At 45.5% G+C, this 16,162-nt stretch overlaps 2 protein-coding genes across 6 annotated transcripts in view; both read right to left on the reverse strand.

Annotated features, from left to right (window-relative positions):
- COMMD1 (copper metabolism domain containing 1) overlaps positions 1–9,107 on the reverse strand; it is a 64,217-nt gene extending 55,110 nt beyond the window's left edge. For 4 of the 5 annotated variants that reach the window (XM_077781831.2, XM_021538632.3, XM_085577281.1 and 1 more), the window contains exon 1: positions 8,904–9,107. In XM_077781831.2, coding sequence (XP_077637957.2) covers positions 8,904–9,089 — 186 coding nt within the window. In that variant the 5' untranslated portion in view covers positions 9,090–9,107. Of the gene's footprint in view, position 1; positions 5,176–8,903 lie in introns of those variants that run through there. The other variant, XM_085577283.1, reaches the window with a different exon arrangement.
- Positions 9,108–9,442: 335 nt separating this feature from the next.
- Positions 9,443–15,083, reverse strand: CRLS1 (cardiolipin synthase 1). Its single transcript, XM_021538639.3, has 7 exons — positions 14,838–15,083; positions 14,449–14,586; positions 13,885–14,014; positions 13,345–13,430; positions 12,927–12,995; positions 12,517–12,608; positions 9,443–11,069 (listed from the first exon to the last, which is right to left on the reverse strand). The coding sequence occupies exons 1-7, from the start codon at positions 15,081–15,083 to the stop codon at positions 10,982–10,984; spliced, it is 849 nt and encodes a 282-aa protein (XP_021394314.2). The 3' UTR covers positions 9,443–10,981.
- Between the last annotated feature and the right edge of the window lie 1,079 nt (positions 15,084–16,162).

Here is a 16,162-nt window from a genome sequence, read left to right on the forward strand (position 1 = left end):
CCTTTCACACAGATACTACTTCAGCGCATGTATCTTCAAAACATATTTCATAATCCTGGCATCACAGTTCAGAGAGACTGCAAAGAAAGGAAAGGAAAAACTACCCACCAAGCTGAGGTAGAAATCTTTTGGCAGAGATCCCAAAACATCTCAACCAGAAAAAAAACTAACCTTATTTGGAAAAAAACCCACAGAATTTGCTCAAACTATATTTGTATTGCCACTTTTTACTGTGAGGGAAGGGAAAGAGATGTGAAAAAACATGCTTTCAGAAATGCATTAACATATGCACAATGACATGACACAATGACAAAAATATTTTAAAAATAGTTAGAAAAACACTTAAGGCTAAAAACTGGACAAGCTGGCTGTTATTGCACATTTTCTCTGAAAAGTATATTTTATGTCTTTTTTTGATGAGATTGTTGCAGTCTATTTTTACTTACATGAAATCACATATAAACCAGCATTGTAAAGAGGTAAATATAGAATATGCCAAAGAATCAGAGGGATAAAAAAATGCATTCCAAGATCACTGTCACCTTTAAAAATTAAACTTGCAGTCCTCAGGCACAGCAGATAAAGAGGTACTGAACTCCACTGGGAACTGAGAATGAGGAGGGAGTCCCAGGCATGCTATACAATTCTAAAACTACCAACTTTATAGAAGATAGAATACTCTGAGTTAGATCTTGGCTATCAACCAGAACCAGGTGCTTGTGCACTGTAAACAAAGCAAAGGCAAATACAACTTACTTGGCTCAAACAGTCCAATTTTTAAATAGTTGGGTGGCTAAAATAATTAAAGGAAGATTTGATTTCCTTGTTTCTGACTGGTAAATACAATGGTAAAAAATTATGGAAAACTACTGTGCTTAAGCTTCAGGTATTGAGAATACAAAACAAAAACACGTTCCCCTCAAAACAAACAAACAAACAAACAAACAGCCAAACCAAACCAACCACACAAAAGAAAGCAACCAACCAAAGCCCACAAACCAACCAAGCCAGTTTGGTTTTCCCAGCAATGAACCCTTAATCCTTCACAGTGGAGGCCATCAATGTTTCACTCATTCTTACTTACTCCATAAATTAAATCCTATCCTAAAAATCCATATCCTTAAAATTCATCGTACTTAAAAACATACATCTACAGTGACAATTATAAAATCAAAAACTAGGTATTTTAGGCCCTGCCTTTAAATAAAGTCACTCAATTCACCTTGTTATAAAAAAATCAGCCCCCAGGGATATGTTGGAGCCCTCCCAGAATGCTGCAGCTAATCCTGACTGCCCAAGGACGCTCCTGGGGAAACACACAGGAACCACTCAGGAGCTCAAGCTGTCAGATGTTCTTCCTGACAACTTCTGTCCACTGGGTATTAGGACTAAAACATCAGTGAAAAAGGACTTCATGTACCATTTGCAGTGCCTGGCACTTTGTGACATTAAAGCTTTACTTTTTTTTTTTTTTTTTTTTTTCAATGAAATAAACTATTGAAAGAACAAATGTCATCCAAATGTTGAAGAAGGCTGTTGAAGAAGGCATCATATATGGTCACCAGACTGGAAGAAATCCAGAACACAAGCTTCAAACTGCAATAATTCTAGCCATACAAGCAAATTCTAGCCATACCATACAAAATTTTTGGTCTGGTCTGCATTTTTTCTTTTTAATAAGTTGTTGGATATACTGCACCCAGTTGCTACACACTAGCACAGTCAAAAATCTAAATTGCATTATGGCAAAATTGTAGCTAAGTGTTACAAGGAATTAAAAATTTCAGATGTTCAGCTTGTAAAAAAGGGTGAGGTGTAAGTGTCACCCAAATTTCCTTTTCACACAGTAGCTGTGAACTTCACAGGCTCAAGTGCATACCACAGCTCCTGCATCTTTGGCAGAGTTCTAGTCAATGTGTTAACCACTCTCTCTGAAGAAAGAAAGCAAGAAATAAAGGTCTATTTTCTGCTCAGCTGCACGGCAGCCTCACATGAGACCAATAAGGTTAAAATGAATATTTTTACTTCCTTGACACCATCAGCTGGCGTCTGGAGCAAGCAAGAACTAATCTTCCTTCACACCAGTTGCAAGAGAGTATCATTATTTTTAGAGTATCATACAGTAAAGAACAACATTTCAGCATTGAGCCTTTCCTTTTACTCTTTCTTTATGCATCAAATTGAAGACGAGACAGGTCAAGTCCTCCTCTTTTCAGAGCCCCACATGTAAAAGAGGAAGGACACTAAAAGTAGTCCAGGAATCACCAGTGCTGTGAGATGATGGCACTGAGCTTCATTACCCTCTTCAGCACTTCCCACACCCTTTGGGGAATGGAGCCTCAGTACTGAAATAAAGGCATGAAACTCCATGTGAAGCCTAAGGGAGCCCTTCTCCCTTTTCAAACATATTCCATACAGTATGTTTGATGAATACTAATGAAGCATAGTAAAAGCATTTAATTTGGAATAATGATCTTCAAACACAACATCTGACTCCTTGTTCTTCAATCAGAGTAGACTCTTGTTCAGGTCAAGAGACACACTGTGGGGATCAGGTTGGAATAATGAATTTCAGCATAACCAATATATTTCCCTTCCTGTGCATGGGAGTGTTTGTGTGCACACACCTCCCTATATACACAGAATATGTTGCTCACAGACACACACATATGTGTGTGTAATTATGTAATCACACCTGGAGGGTTTGGGGTTTTTTTTTTGAGAAATGGTGCCATTAATGATGAAAAGGCTACGTACTTGCAACAAACTAAACCACACATTTGGATGGGAACGTGGGAATCAGCAGGGCAGGAAGCTCTGCCACCACCAGGACATCCAAATTTCTCAGCAGCACGCTGTTCTGGAAGTCCATTAATTGGCAATTAGCAGATTTAAAATGCAGTAGGGCATTCTAAAACTCAGAGGTAGTGCAGAGGCATTAGATAGAAGAGCCAGCACTGACCTGCCTGCTCTAGAAACACACAGGTGGCACCAACCTGCACACCTGGGGCAAGGCAACCAGATCTCTGCTTGCAGAGATGTAATCAACACTGTAATTAGGGGAGGGAGGGAGAGGGAGAGAGAGAGATTTGCTTCTCGTTTGGGCAATACAGAGTCTAACACCTGTTATTAGATCAGTGATGCAGATGTGATGACGTTTCTTTTAATTCCCCACTTTTGCGTAGCTAACATTAAAAAAAAAAAGCACTGCAAAAGGTCAGGTAAACCATCAAACTTCAGGTGAGCCATTTTCACTGAGGTGGCACAGTCAGAATATCAGCACTCCACAATCCCTGCTAAACGAGCCTTTCCATCTCACACAATACCACTCATTAAATGGACAATGTGCTAAGGGTGGGAGCCCTTCTGTTTGTCTGCCTGGAGGATTTGCACGTGTAGCTGAGGTTTGTAATGCACAGGCTCCTTGTGCACACCCTGCTGTTTAAAACAATGCTCGTGGTACCGAGCAGCATCGCCTCCAAATCCCACAGCCACCAGCAATAACACCTCCTACACATCTCCTCGGGAATCAGCTCCAGTGAAAACAACACTGAAAATATGAGAGGCTGTAACACTTTTCTCCAACTTTTGCAACTTGAGAAATCACGAAAAAATAATGAAAAAAATCCCTAATGATGCAGGCACGCTGTTCTTTCTAGCTGACATACCTGAGCAACAAATTGCTGCTCCAGGCAGTGGAGCACTGATCTTATCACTCCTGGCAATGTTCTCCAACCCTGTTCTGCACCCAGCCTTCCTCTCCACTGTTCTCAAGTATTTTCCCCCTCCACCTGATGTGACCTGCCAGCTGTGCCAGTTCCCTTGTGAAGTGACCATATGTACACCAGCCTAAAAGCTAAAATAGCTCACATGAAAAGCTGCAGGAATGCTTTGGGATAGTGCCATGCCATTTTCATCAATGCAATTCAGTAGGTGCTAGTTCCAGTAAATGTTACGTTTTTTACCCTCCTAAGACAATGCTGAAAAAGAGGGAAAAAAGAAGTAGTAACTGTGGGATTAGAGTTTATACAAGAAAATGTATGCTGCAACACCAAACACTGGTGAGCTGGCAACGGAGCTGTGCTCAGATTAGTGAGCTACATAACAGTGGTGTTTTGCTAAATTAAAAAAAAAAAGGCTAGGATTTTTATTTAGTTGTTCCAGGCAAACATTAATTCAGATAATAATAATTTTCTCATGTATGTCCAATTATAACACTATAGACATTCCCTCCCTCACAAAATTCTGTGCAGTTATCAATACATTTTCACCTAGCCCAAAACCAAGCAGAATTAACCATTAAAAGCCCAGTCATTCTGGAGTGAAAAGTGTAACACTACATGGGACACATTTTTGGGTAGAAAATAGGGGAACAAGTACTTACTTCCTTTTCCCTGAATCAAGAAGAATGAGCTTGCTTAAAAGATTTCCTTTTTAGTTAGTAGATGCAGGCACAACTGCAAATCTAAGTGGCAGAAAGCAAGCAGTCTCTCCTATTAGCTCTTCCAAAATTATTTTATCTCAGACTGAAGCTGCTCTCCATCGCAGCCTCCCAGAAGTTTGGACAACTGCAAAGTGCTCCAGAGTTCATGACCCAGCCCACACATTTGAGGAATCACAAGGTATCCCAGGAGGGGGAAGATGGCAACTCTTTTCTCTTACTAAAAATGCAAGAAATCATTTATTTTCCACCAGCTGGCAGAAATTGCTAGCACAAATGTTTGTTAGCAGAAATCCTTGCTGGAGAACCAAAGGCCTTCATCCTCCACAGCTGAGGGAACCTTCCAAGTATTTTTCTGCTCTGACTTTTCCCATAAGGGCAGGTCCCTGTTACGAAGATCGAGTTGTCTTTTCCTTCTCAAACAGGGGTAAAAAAGCTCTGGAAACCCCTCTCGAGGTCACAACAGCAACTTCATAGGGAAAGGGCTGCAGTCCCTAGCAGGAGGGAGACAGTCTTTATGGACAACACATTTTATATGCTGAATATCAAGCTCTTATTATTATTTATATAATATTATTTAGAAACATAATATAATATAATATAATATAATATAATATAATATAATATAATATAATATAATAACCATCATTATATATTATATACCATATATTATATACCATATATTATATACTCTATATTATATACTCTATATACCATTCACAAACCAGGATATTTATTACAGATGGTAACTTCCTCAGTGTTTTTGAAAAAAAAAAAACAAAACAAACAAAACAACTTATAAATCAAATACAAATAAACTATTTTTACTCCTCACGCTGAAATTTTTATTATTACTCGGTGTACATAAAGTTTGTTCCAAAGCAGAAGAGTGAAGGAGGACACTTGAAAGCCAGCAGCAAAGGATCCCGTTCAATAAATGCAAGAGGTTACTGCCACCAAAAGGAAAACAGCGGGATTACTCCACACGGAAAGGAGCTATGACCGGTGCACTAATACTGTAAATTAAACTTATGTAAGAAGCAGACACATTTAGTGTTTTAATCAGGATGAAATAACCTTTGAAAAACCCAAAAAAGCTGGGGCTGACAATTCACAAAAGCTGCTCTCCCCCAGTTTCTCAATGTTTTGAAGCCTTAAGGGACAGGAGGCTGGGAAGGAGGAAGGCAGAGAGCAAAATTAACAGAACAACATTGAAATTATATGGTTCTCCAGGGCTAGCCTTCCTTGGGCTTTGTCCTGCCTTCCAGGATATTCCACACAAGAAATCAGATTTTTTTTTTTAAGTAAATTTCATGAAGAAACATGATTTCACTACAAAATAAATGTGGCATTTTAGAAAGAGGTCAGCTGATCCCTGCATATTCAGCAGATGGATGGGCAGCAGAGGAAGCAGGTGGAAGAAATAGATCATAATGACATCTTTTATAAACATAAACCCAGCACTACTCTGTATAATCCAGAGGAAGAAAAATTTAAAATTTTAATTGCTACAGGAAACATGACAGACTTTTGGTTCATCCCCATGCTTTGCACAGGTGGAATGCAGAAAGGCACTGGGAAGTCCTGCACCTTGTTTAAGCTCAGATCCAGTGAAAGTCAGAAGTTGATTTATGGTCCATGTTTGCTACTTAGAAGACACCAACCACTACACCAATGAAGTCACAGGGGCAATGAATCTCTGCTTCTAGACTTTCTGTTGTCATCCTGCTGTTTGCTCCCATTCCTCCACCACCCAGAGGAGGAAGGAAAAAATAAAGCCACAAAAAGGTAACAAAGATGTGCTTTTTCCCCAGCTTTTGTAAATGTAATCATGCAGATTTTTCACAATCCATTAAGTATCAAAACTGGAATAAATATGCTCAGAAATTCACTTGGCGATTGACAAGGAAGGGAAAAAGCAGATCTTGCAGTAAGTTTTGCTCCTCCAGGTGCTGAGGAGACACCAACACCAAAGAGCGCGTCCCAAGACCAAGATGTTATAAGCACAGAGGATCACTTGTGACGTTTGCTGCTATCAGCAAATACAGTGTGACACAAAAACCCTCCAGGCTTCAAGTCAGGGAGATACTAAAAGAAGAAGATAAGGTTGAGCCTCCCTACTTCCAAAGCAGAGTCCTAATAGCAACCTTCCCCCCCAAGAGCTGGCAGGTGTGAAGGAAAGAGGGCTATCAGAGCAACCAGAGGGCCAAGGGGTTTTTTTAGGATTCCCTAGAGCACAGATCCTATAAGGATCCACAGAACTTGGGTGACACTTCCTTTAGGTTACCCACTAGAAAAAAGCCCCCAGACAAAACCAGAGAGCCCTAAAGGCATCAGTCTTTAGGATTCAGCTTCCACTGCAGGTTCCTCGGGGCACCACGTGAATCTGATCATTAAATAAACAACAGAACCCTCATAAAGGCAGAAAGCAAATGGCATCATCATCATCAAATTCCAAACCTCTCACTTCTATTTAAAACTACGGACCGCGTTTGTAAATCTGGCCGGTCCAAGCGTGCATTTACCCACAAGGTGGCAGTGGCCATTTAGTACCTGGAGGCTCCCTGAGCCTCATGCAGCTCTCGGGAACTACACAACGCTCTTCACTTCGAACAGAGACCAAAAGGCTTCGCCACGGGGAAAAACATGTCTCGCACAAAAAGCAGAATGTGTTCATTAGGTAAACTGGCTTGCCTCATGATTGGTGGTTTACAAAAACAAATAAATAATTCTTAAAAACACGGGTTACTTGCTGCTGCCCTGTGCATTCTGAAAAATTCTATGCTGGTTTTGAAGTCAAGACACACACTTGGCATCAGATTTGCTTTGCCATATTCCTGCAAGGCCCTGAGTACACTGGGATCTGAGAAGAAAAACTACAAGAACAAGTTTGTGCCTCAGCCTACATCAGTAAGCCAGCACTGCTCATTGGGACTTAATGACTCACCTCAGGCTGCAGCAAGTGACAGTATCTTCAGAAATTCAAAGCAGACAGAAATTTTGATTTATATTCCATGGTAATACTGATAAACCATGAGGAGTTCCTACCCTGCTCCCTTTGGTTTTTAAACATGAGCAATGCTGAACCGTACTCAGGGTTTTTGAGGCAGGTCAGCGGTGCTGTGAGGAGTCTGTACCCAAATGGAGTTTTCTCATCCTACATATTCATTTCTAGGGATTGAAAGAAATTCCTTTTCCTTTCAAGGAAGCCGCAGCTGTTCTCAGAAAGGAGCAGTTCGTGTTTGGACGAGCACAGAGCCCGAAGTGCCGCTTCCCCTGCCCAGCGCGGGGCTGAGGGCGGCCCGGAGCGTTGTGCCTTTGGGGAAAGAGTTCCTCTAAGCCATGTGTGTCTGTGGCAGGGCAGCGCTGTGGGCCGTGCACATCCCCGGAGCAGGGGGATGCCGCACACCCGGCGGAGCGGCTGCCCTCGGAGCGGCGGCTCCCCTCAGGACAGAGCAGAGCAGCGGCTGCCCTCAGAGCAGCGGCTCCCCTCAGAGCAGCGGCTCCCCTCAGGGCGGGGCTCCCCTCAGGACAGAGCAGAGCAGCGGCTCCCCTCAGGGCGGGGCTCCCCTCAGGACAGAGCAGAGCAGCGGCTGCCCTCAGAGCAGCGGCTCCCCTCAGGGCGGGGCTCCCCTCAGGACAGAGCAGAGGCTCCCCTCAGGACAGCGGCTCCCCTCAGGACAGAGCAGAGCAGCGGCTGCCCTCAGAGCAGCGGCTCCCCTCAGGGCGGGGCTCCCCTCAGGACAGAGCAGCGGCTGCCCTCAGAGCAGCGGCTCCCCTCAGGGCGGGGCTCCCCTCAGGACAGAGCAGAGCAGCGGCTCCCCTCAGGACAGAGCAGAGGCTCCCCTCAGGACAGCGGCTCCCCTCAGGACAGAGCAGAGCAGCGGCTGCCCTCAGAGCGGCGGCTCCCCTCAGGACAGGGGCTCCCCTCAGGGCAGCGGCTCCCCTCAGGACAGAGCAGAGGCTCCCCTTAGGACAGAGCAGTGGCTCCCCTCAGAGCAGCGGCTCCCCTCAGGACAGAGCAGAGGCTCCCCTTAGGACAGAGCAGTGGCTCCCCTCAGAGCAGCGGCTCCCCTCAGGGCGGGGCTCCCCTCAGGACAGCGGCTCCCCTCAGAGAGGCGGTTCCCCTCAGGGCAGGGCAGCGGCTCCCCTCAGGGCAGCGGCTCCCCTCAGGACCGGGCTCCCCTCAGGGCAGAGCGGCGGCTACGCTCAGGGCGGGGCTCCCCTCAGGACACCGGCTGCCCCCAGAGCAGCGGCTCCCCTCAGGGCGGGGCTCCCCTCAGGACAGAGCAGAGCAGTGGCTCCCCTCAGGACAGCGGCTCCCCTCAGGGCAGCGGCTCCCCTCAGGACCGGGCTCCTCTCAGGACAGAGCAGCGGCTCCCCTCAGGGCGGGGCTCCCCTCAGGACAGAGCAGAGCAGCGGCTCCCTCAGAGCGGCCCGTCCCGCCGCAGCGCCCCGGTACCTGCAGGAGGCCGCCCATCTTGGCGCGCAGAGCGCGGAACTCCTCCGGCGGCGCCTCGGGGTAGAGCTGGGCGCGCAGCTGCTCCTCGGGGCCGGCGGCGCTGCCCTGGAAGGCGGCCTGGGCGATGGCGCCCAGCAGCGCGCTCAGCGGCCGGCTGCCCTCGGGCGGCGGCTCGGGCGCCGCCATCGCGGCCAGGGCGGCTCCGCGCTACGGCGGCCGCGCGGGGCCACAAACGCTCCGCGAGCAAACGCCAATCCCATTGACCAGAACCGACAGTGAAAGCGCTTTACAATCATGGGGATTTAGGGTTAGAAGGAAAATTAAGCTTAGTAGGCCCTGGCAAAAATACCCTGGGAAAGTGCAGGCCTTGTACTTGCTAGAACTGCACCTTTGTAGGTAGTACATGATAAATGATATAACTGTCAGATGTGATGATTGCTTAGTAATTAAATACAATTACTCTTTAATCGTAACAATAAACTGTGGTCGGGGACTTGAGAAAGATCACGAGAAACTCATACTTAAATAAAGTCAATGTATACAATAGAACAATATAAGTTTAATAATTAATATGTAAATTATATAACAATAGACTATAAAATACGTTCAGCTCGAAAGCCACATCAGAGTAAGATTCGGGTCTGTACCCCTGATTCCCAGAGCTCTTCAATAAAAGCACCTGCAGATAATCATATCCCTTGATTATGTGTGTTCCTGAACGTAACTGCAAACAGCTGTTAGCTCCGAAAAGCTGTTCTGCTTTCTGAACTGGTTTTTCACAGAAAATACTCCACTCATGTAGTTTAAGGAAACATCCACAGGCTTTTCCCCCTATCCTTTGCTGAAAGCTGCAGGGTTGACCATTAAAGACAGTTAAAACAAAGGCACTAATGAAGAGCAAGTGTTTTCTCTGTGCACCGTTTTATACAAGTTTCAATACAAAGAAAGCATTATATATACAAACAGTCACAAAAAAGATTGCCGTGCTCTCCTACAGTTTTCTCTGCTAATACAACAGTGGCATTATTTACCTCCTGATTTCATTGAAACCCTTCATAGTTGTACTTTTTTTAATGACATAAAAGAAAAGTCATGTAGCCCACAAAGAGAAAATGTGAATTTATGATAAACTTGACCTGTTCTGCCTTGTTTTTGTAGGCAGAGAACAGGCAAAGAACAACTCGTCCTTGCATGAGGGGGAGCACAGTGTGCAGCTTGAAGCTGGAAGCAGAGGAAGAAAGAACAGCAAACACATCTAAAGTTTCTTCCACTGTCTCCATTCATTTGGACAGTATTTTACATGTCCTCTCCAGCCAGTGGTATTGGGATTAAACAACACCTTTAGAAGCTTCAAAGCATCTGGAGGTACAGGAGTTTCTTTCAATCCCTAGAAATGAATATGTAGGATGAGAAACTTAACTCCATTTGAGTAGACTCCTCACAGCACTGCTGACCTTCCTCAAAAACCCTGAGTACAGTTCAGCATTGCTGATCTTTAAAAACCAAAAGGAGCAGGGTAGGAACTCTTCATGGTTTTATCAGTATTACCATGAAATATAAATCAAAATTTCTGTCTGCTTTGAATTTCTGAAGATACTGTCGCTCGCTGCAGCCTGAGGTGAGTCATTAAGTCCCAATGAGCAGTGCTGGCTTACTGATGTAGGCTGAGGCACAAACTTGTTCTTGTAGTTGCTTTTTCTTCTCAGATCCCAGTGTACTCAGCGCCTTGCAGGAATATGGCAAAGCAAATCTGATGCCAAGTGTGTGTCTTGACTTCAAAACCAGCATAGAATTTTTCAGAATGCACAGGGCAGCAGCAAGTAACCCGTGTTTTTAAGAATTATTTATTTGTTTTTGTAAACAACCTCATTTTTAAAGAAATTAAAAATACATCAAAAAGTCTGTCTCTACATATATACACAGTACATATTCAAATTTCACTTCATTGTGATGCCATGGTTTAAGCAGAAAAACAAAGAGAGCCTTGATCCAAAACTCAGCTGCAATACCACCACCTCTGGGGGCACAGCACCTTCCTGCCTTCCCAGGAACACTTCCATTTTGTCACCTGGACCCCTTCACTTGTTCTTGATCACCTGGACAGTTTTCCTGCCATAGTGGTAATAGCTGTAGGCAGATGTCACCGTTGTGAAAGCTGTGATGCACCTTTGGGGAAAAGAGTTCCTCTAAGTCATGTGGGTCTATGTACAACAGAAAAAGTGCCTTTTTTTTTTTTTTTTTTTTTTTAATTTAGCATCTGTTTTTAACTACACAGTCAGGAACTATGCTCCACAAAAATGCAGCTTACAGTCTTTAAGCTGAAATTCAGTGCTGTGGGGAGGATTAGATAAACAAAGGTTCTGCCATCCAGTGGTAAGCAGCATTCTTCAGCATAACTGCACACCAGGACAAATTATCACCACACCAGCACTTACTTTAGAGAAGGGAAAAGATTCAGCATTTGCAGCTACATAACTTCTACCAGCTTGAGAACTGACAGATGTGAGAAACTTCCTTGGTAGTGTGAGCAGGGAGCATTCAAACCACTCAGGACTTGAACTCACCATTTTCACCAAGTCCCAAAGCTAAAGAACAAGCTCCTGCTGCAGCCTCTTTTGCTTCCTTCCCAGACCACAGACATCCCTAAATGAGCAGTGCTCTTTTGTCTGAAAGGCTGAGGCGTCACTGCTACAGCCCTGCCTGCCCCTCTGAGCTCCAGGGACTTTCTGAGAGTATCCACAAAACACCCTGGCAAATTACACCCAGAGGCAACTATAGATTTTGTCTTACCACCAGGATAAAAAACCACAGACTATTAAGATCAAGGTTCATTCATAGTTCCTTAAATGCTTCTTGGTTTGGGTTGGTGGTTTTGGTTTCTCTGGTTTGGTTGGTTTTTTTATTTCCCTAGAAGACGTATGACACTGGATTTTGCACTACTTTAAACTAAGTTACTAAGTAATTCTGACATCTGCTGTTCAGAACTCTTTATTATGAACTCTTGCCAAACAGCTAAGGAAAAACAACTGCACCCCTAACAGCTGCAGCCAGCTGCAGTTCAGACACAGTTCAGATCTCCAGTGACAGCAGAAGGAACAGCATTTCCTAAGGGGAGAAGCTCCTTTATGCCTGTTCTCATCCCATCCCTCCCCTTCCTTCCTAAAGGAATCACCAATTTCTCCATGTGCTTTTCAAAGAGACTGCAGAAATCTGGATTTCAAGATAGCAGCTACAGCATAAAGCAAAACTAAGAATGGCTATTATTACTGATCCCAAGGTTGCCTCTTCAAGGACACTTCTGGCATGAATAAATGAGGAATCCATGCAGCCTTTCTTCCTGCTCTTTTTCTCCACTGATCTGAAATTGTTTTGCCTGCCTACCCCAAAGACCTGTTTCTAAGCTATTATTCCTGGATCTTATCTAGTTTCATTGAGTACCAATAAATAGCTAGCTCCGGTGTCATTTAAGACTAAAGGTGTAAAAATTCAGGCATATGGGCTTATTGCATCTTCTGGGCACAGTTTTTTTGTTCCACACAAATTAATCTCAATTACCAGTTTCTTTAGGAACACATTAAATTATCTGGGGAAAAAAAATTAAGATCTTAGTTACCATAATGTCTGCAGATATATGCTGTCCACATAATTGAAAACGGGTGCTGCTAAAGAAGCTGCCACCAAAATCAGCTGAACTGCTGTGTTCATCTGAGAAAAGCAAAACAGGAACTGTGAGCAACATGAGGAAGTACAGTGCAAGGAACACCAACATACACTTTTATTACTGCTTTAAGGATTAGCTTACATAAAGAAAATGTATTTAGAAACTTCCTTAAAATAAACCATCTCTTTCAAAATTAGTACATGCTCTGACAGAGTATAGTTGAAAACATTTCAGGATCCACGTACATTTGGCACTATTTTGAAATTGTACTCAGCATTAGTGGTAAATTATCCCCACCCTCCAAGCCACACAATGCCCCAAGCACCCAGGAGTTAGCTTTAGTAACGAGTTATTGCTCTTACCTTGCTGATGAATGTTGGTTTTAATTGCGCAGTAGCATAACACGGGTTAAAATACCTACTCAGTGTTCTCTGTTGGGGGAGAAAAGAGGAAAAAACATGCAGCCCTTGTACATTCAATCTGATACACCTGTTCACATGATAAAGGCAACTGAAGAATTACACTGCTCTTTTGTAAGATTCATTATTACACAGCACACACAGGGAAAAAAAGTTATGAGCAGCTCTGACTTATCTTTACAAACCATATTTTATTAAAACACTGTTCTGCTTAGAAATCTGCTTGGCAAAAGAACAAGCATTACATCTTGCAGCCATCAAGTCTCAAGATGACAAATCTCTTGGTCACAACTTTCCTATTAATCAAGCTTATTAATCTATTTTTTGTTATGACTATAGGTCTTTAATGCTGTGCACTCACCGGTGGAGAAAGAGTTTTGTATCGCACGTAAAAAACGGCGGCAATGAGCGCCGCATCCCGCAGGATTATCATGGAAGTCAGGGGAACTGCAAGACCAAGCCAACACCAGCCAGTGAAAAACTGTGTGCATGACTGAAGGGAAAACACAACCAAAAGAGCAGAAAATTGGAAGCAAGAGGAAACAACCACTCTCAAATTCTCCTGAACGAGTTCTTATGCATTGCTGAGGATGTTTAACACAACTCCTGAAAGGGTTTAAAACAATCCAGTCCATGAAAAACAACTTTACAGAGCTATTAACTGCTATTGCTTTAAAGAAAGAGCACTTAAAAATGGCACTACAGGCTAGCTGAGCTTGTATGTGGCAGCATTTGCCTTCCGTGGGGTTCCTTTGGAAGAGTTTAATGGGAGCAAAGAGCAACTGGCAAAGCAAGAGCTCCAAGAGATGCAGAGTTTTCCTTCTAGAAACACAAGAAATGTTGCTACATGTAAACTGACCTTCCTTACCTTATCTAGAGCACACAAGTGCCATTTCCTCACCTGGGATAAGATTTGCACAAGTTAGGCTCACATAGAGCACACTGATGAGGATTTTATCTGCCAGGGGATCGAGAGCACTTCCCAGTGCTGATTTCTGATTAGCCCAGTTCCGTGCAATAAATCCGTCCAGCTAGAAAAACCAAAATTCAATAGCTCTCTATTAGAAGAGTATGAATCAAAATAGCTCAGGTACACTTTAGAGAGATACGTAATGAATAACATAGGGTAAAACAGTGAGTTTAACTAGGATAAAATGCGCTACCTCCTAGCTGACACTTGTATCATTTAACAGACCACCAGGAGCACAAGCACTGAGCCTCCAATGCCCACCTGGCGCTGGTCAGGGAGCCCTGACATTGCCCTTTCCTCCGTCAGCATTAAGTCCCCTTCGGGCACCTGCAAATTCCCTTTGCAGCACCACAAAGGATATAGACAGCATTCCTAGAAACCCACAATCTACACCCCAATCTGTTCTATCCGTTTCCATTCTCCCCCGGAGTCCGTTCCCACGCGTACCCACGGGATCCCCGTGAGCCCCGAGTTCCCAAACCGATGCAGACATACCAGGTCCGTCACACCAGCCAGGACAAAGACACCGAGGGCAACGCTGAAATTCTCCTCAACAATCAAATAGCCTAAAACTGGCGCCAGACCCATTCTCGCCATGGACAGGATATTTGGGATCGTCCAGGGGTTTTCGTACTGTAAAAAGCAAGGCATAAAAAACCATCAGGGCAGGAACTCAAACCCCGCCTCGGCAAGTAAGAGGAGTTTTAACCGCGACAAATACTTTCTCCGCTCAGCTAGCCAGCGAGCCTGGAAGCTCCCGGCAGCAGCCCGGTGCTTTCGCAAGGCGCACGGCCTCGACCCGCTGGACATTAACTATTCTCCAAGCGGCGAACGGCTGGCGGCGGGAGCCCGCCCGGCCCGGTCCCCCCGCCGCCCTCACGTACCAGCTCGGCGCCGCGCTCCCGCCGCGGCTCGGGCGGGGCGGCCCCGCCGCTCAGGAGGCGCCAGGCGGCGGCGGGCGCGCGCAGCAGCCGCGGCGGCCCCGCGCCCGCGGGCAGGCGCGAGACGCCCGCCGCCGCGCCGAGCCGGCCGCCCAGAGGCCTCGCCGCTCCGCCGGGCGGCCGCCTGCGCGCCGCGCCGCGGAGGAGCCCCCGCCATGCGCCCCCGGCCAGCCAGGCGGCGGCCAGCATGGCGCGGCAGGAGCGGCGCTGCCCGCGGCGCCCTACGCGCGCGGCCGCGCTGCCCGCGGGAGCGCGCGGCCTCGCGCCATCCGCCCCCCGCCCCGGGCACGGCGCGCGAGCCGCGCGCGGCGCCTCCGCCGCCGGGCACGCGCGGCCTTTTACGTCAGCCCCTCCGCCCCCCTCGGCCGGGCCGCGCGCTTTACGGCAGGCGGCCGGGCCGGAAGGCCGGCGCCGGGGATGCGCCGTGCCGGTGCTTTCCCACCGCATTCCCGCCCAGGGTCAGCCCGCTCCCCGCCGTTCCCGGACAAGCCCCCGAGGAGGGGGAAGGCTTCCTTTACCTTCAGCGCGAGCGGTCTCCGGTGCCCGGTGCTTGCTTCTGGCGCTCGCGTTCCGCTGTCTCGAGGAGAAACGGGAATGAGTTCGGTTTCCCGGTGCAACGCCCCGCGCCCCAGCCTCGTACTAAGACAAAATCGGTCTCTAGCAGCTGCTTCCGATTAGCTGATAGAGCACAACTTGCCCCTGAAGAGGTCCGATGTAGAACTATAATTGCGTACTTAACGCATTTCAGCTGGCTGGCCTGTTTTCAGTTTCAGCGACATTTGATCCCCGATGTCCCTTAAATTAGAGGGCTCGGCCCCAAGTTTCAGTATTTCTGCTTGTTTTTATCTATCATATTGTGAAAAATGCATATTTATGATTGGCTTTTCACAAATATTAAAGTGAATGCTGTATGTATTACGTTATATTGATTAGAAGTGCTGTATTAACATTTTACCAGTATGGTAACTAGTTTTGTAGTCAAAATAGAAACTATATATTTTTTTTTTAAGACTGAGATAGTCACTTAGAACAATCCCAGAACACCTAAATCTTCCAGAGAAGAGGAATTTATGGTTCTCTTTGCTTTTTATTACTCTAGTTGTATTACTATTTTTACAACCATTTTATAGTTCCTAAACTTTTAACATTTTAAAAACCAAGTGATTAGTGTTTTTCACACATATCTTACCTGAGAAATGAAAAAGGGAGAACAGAAGAATCAGCACTGCAGTCCTGATTTTTAAAAGTATATTTTTCTTTTCTTTAAA

Source organism: Lonchura striata, chromosome 3 (assembly GCF_050655825.1).
Source record: "Lonchura striata isolate lonStrDom1 chromosome 3, ASM5065582v1, whole genome shotgun sequence".
Taxonomy (NCBI): Eukaryota; Metazoa; Chordata; class Aves; order Passeriformes; family Estrildidae; genus Lonchura; species Lonchura striata.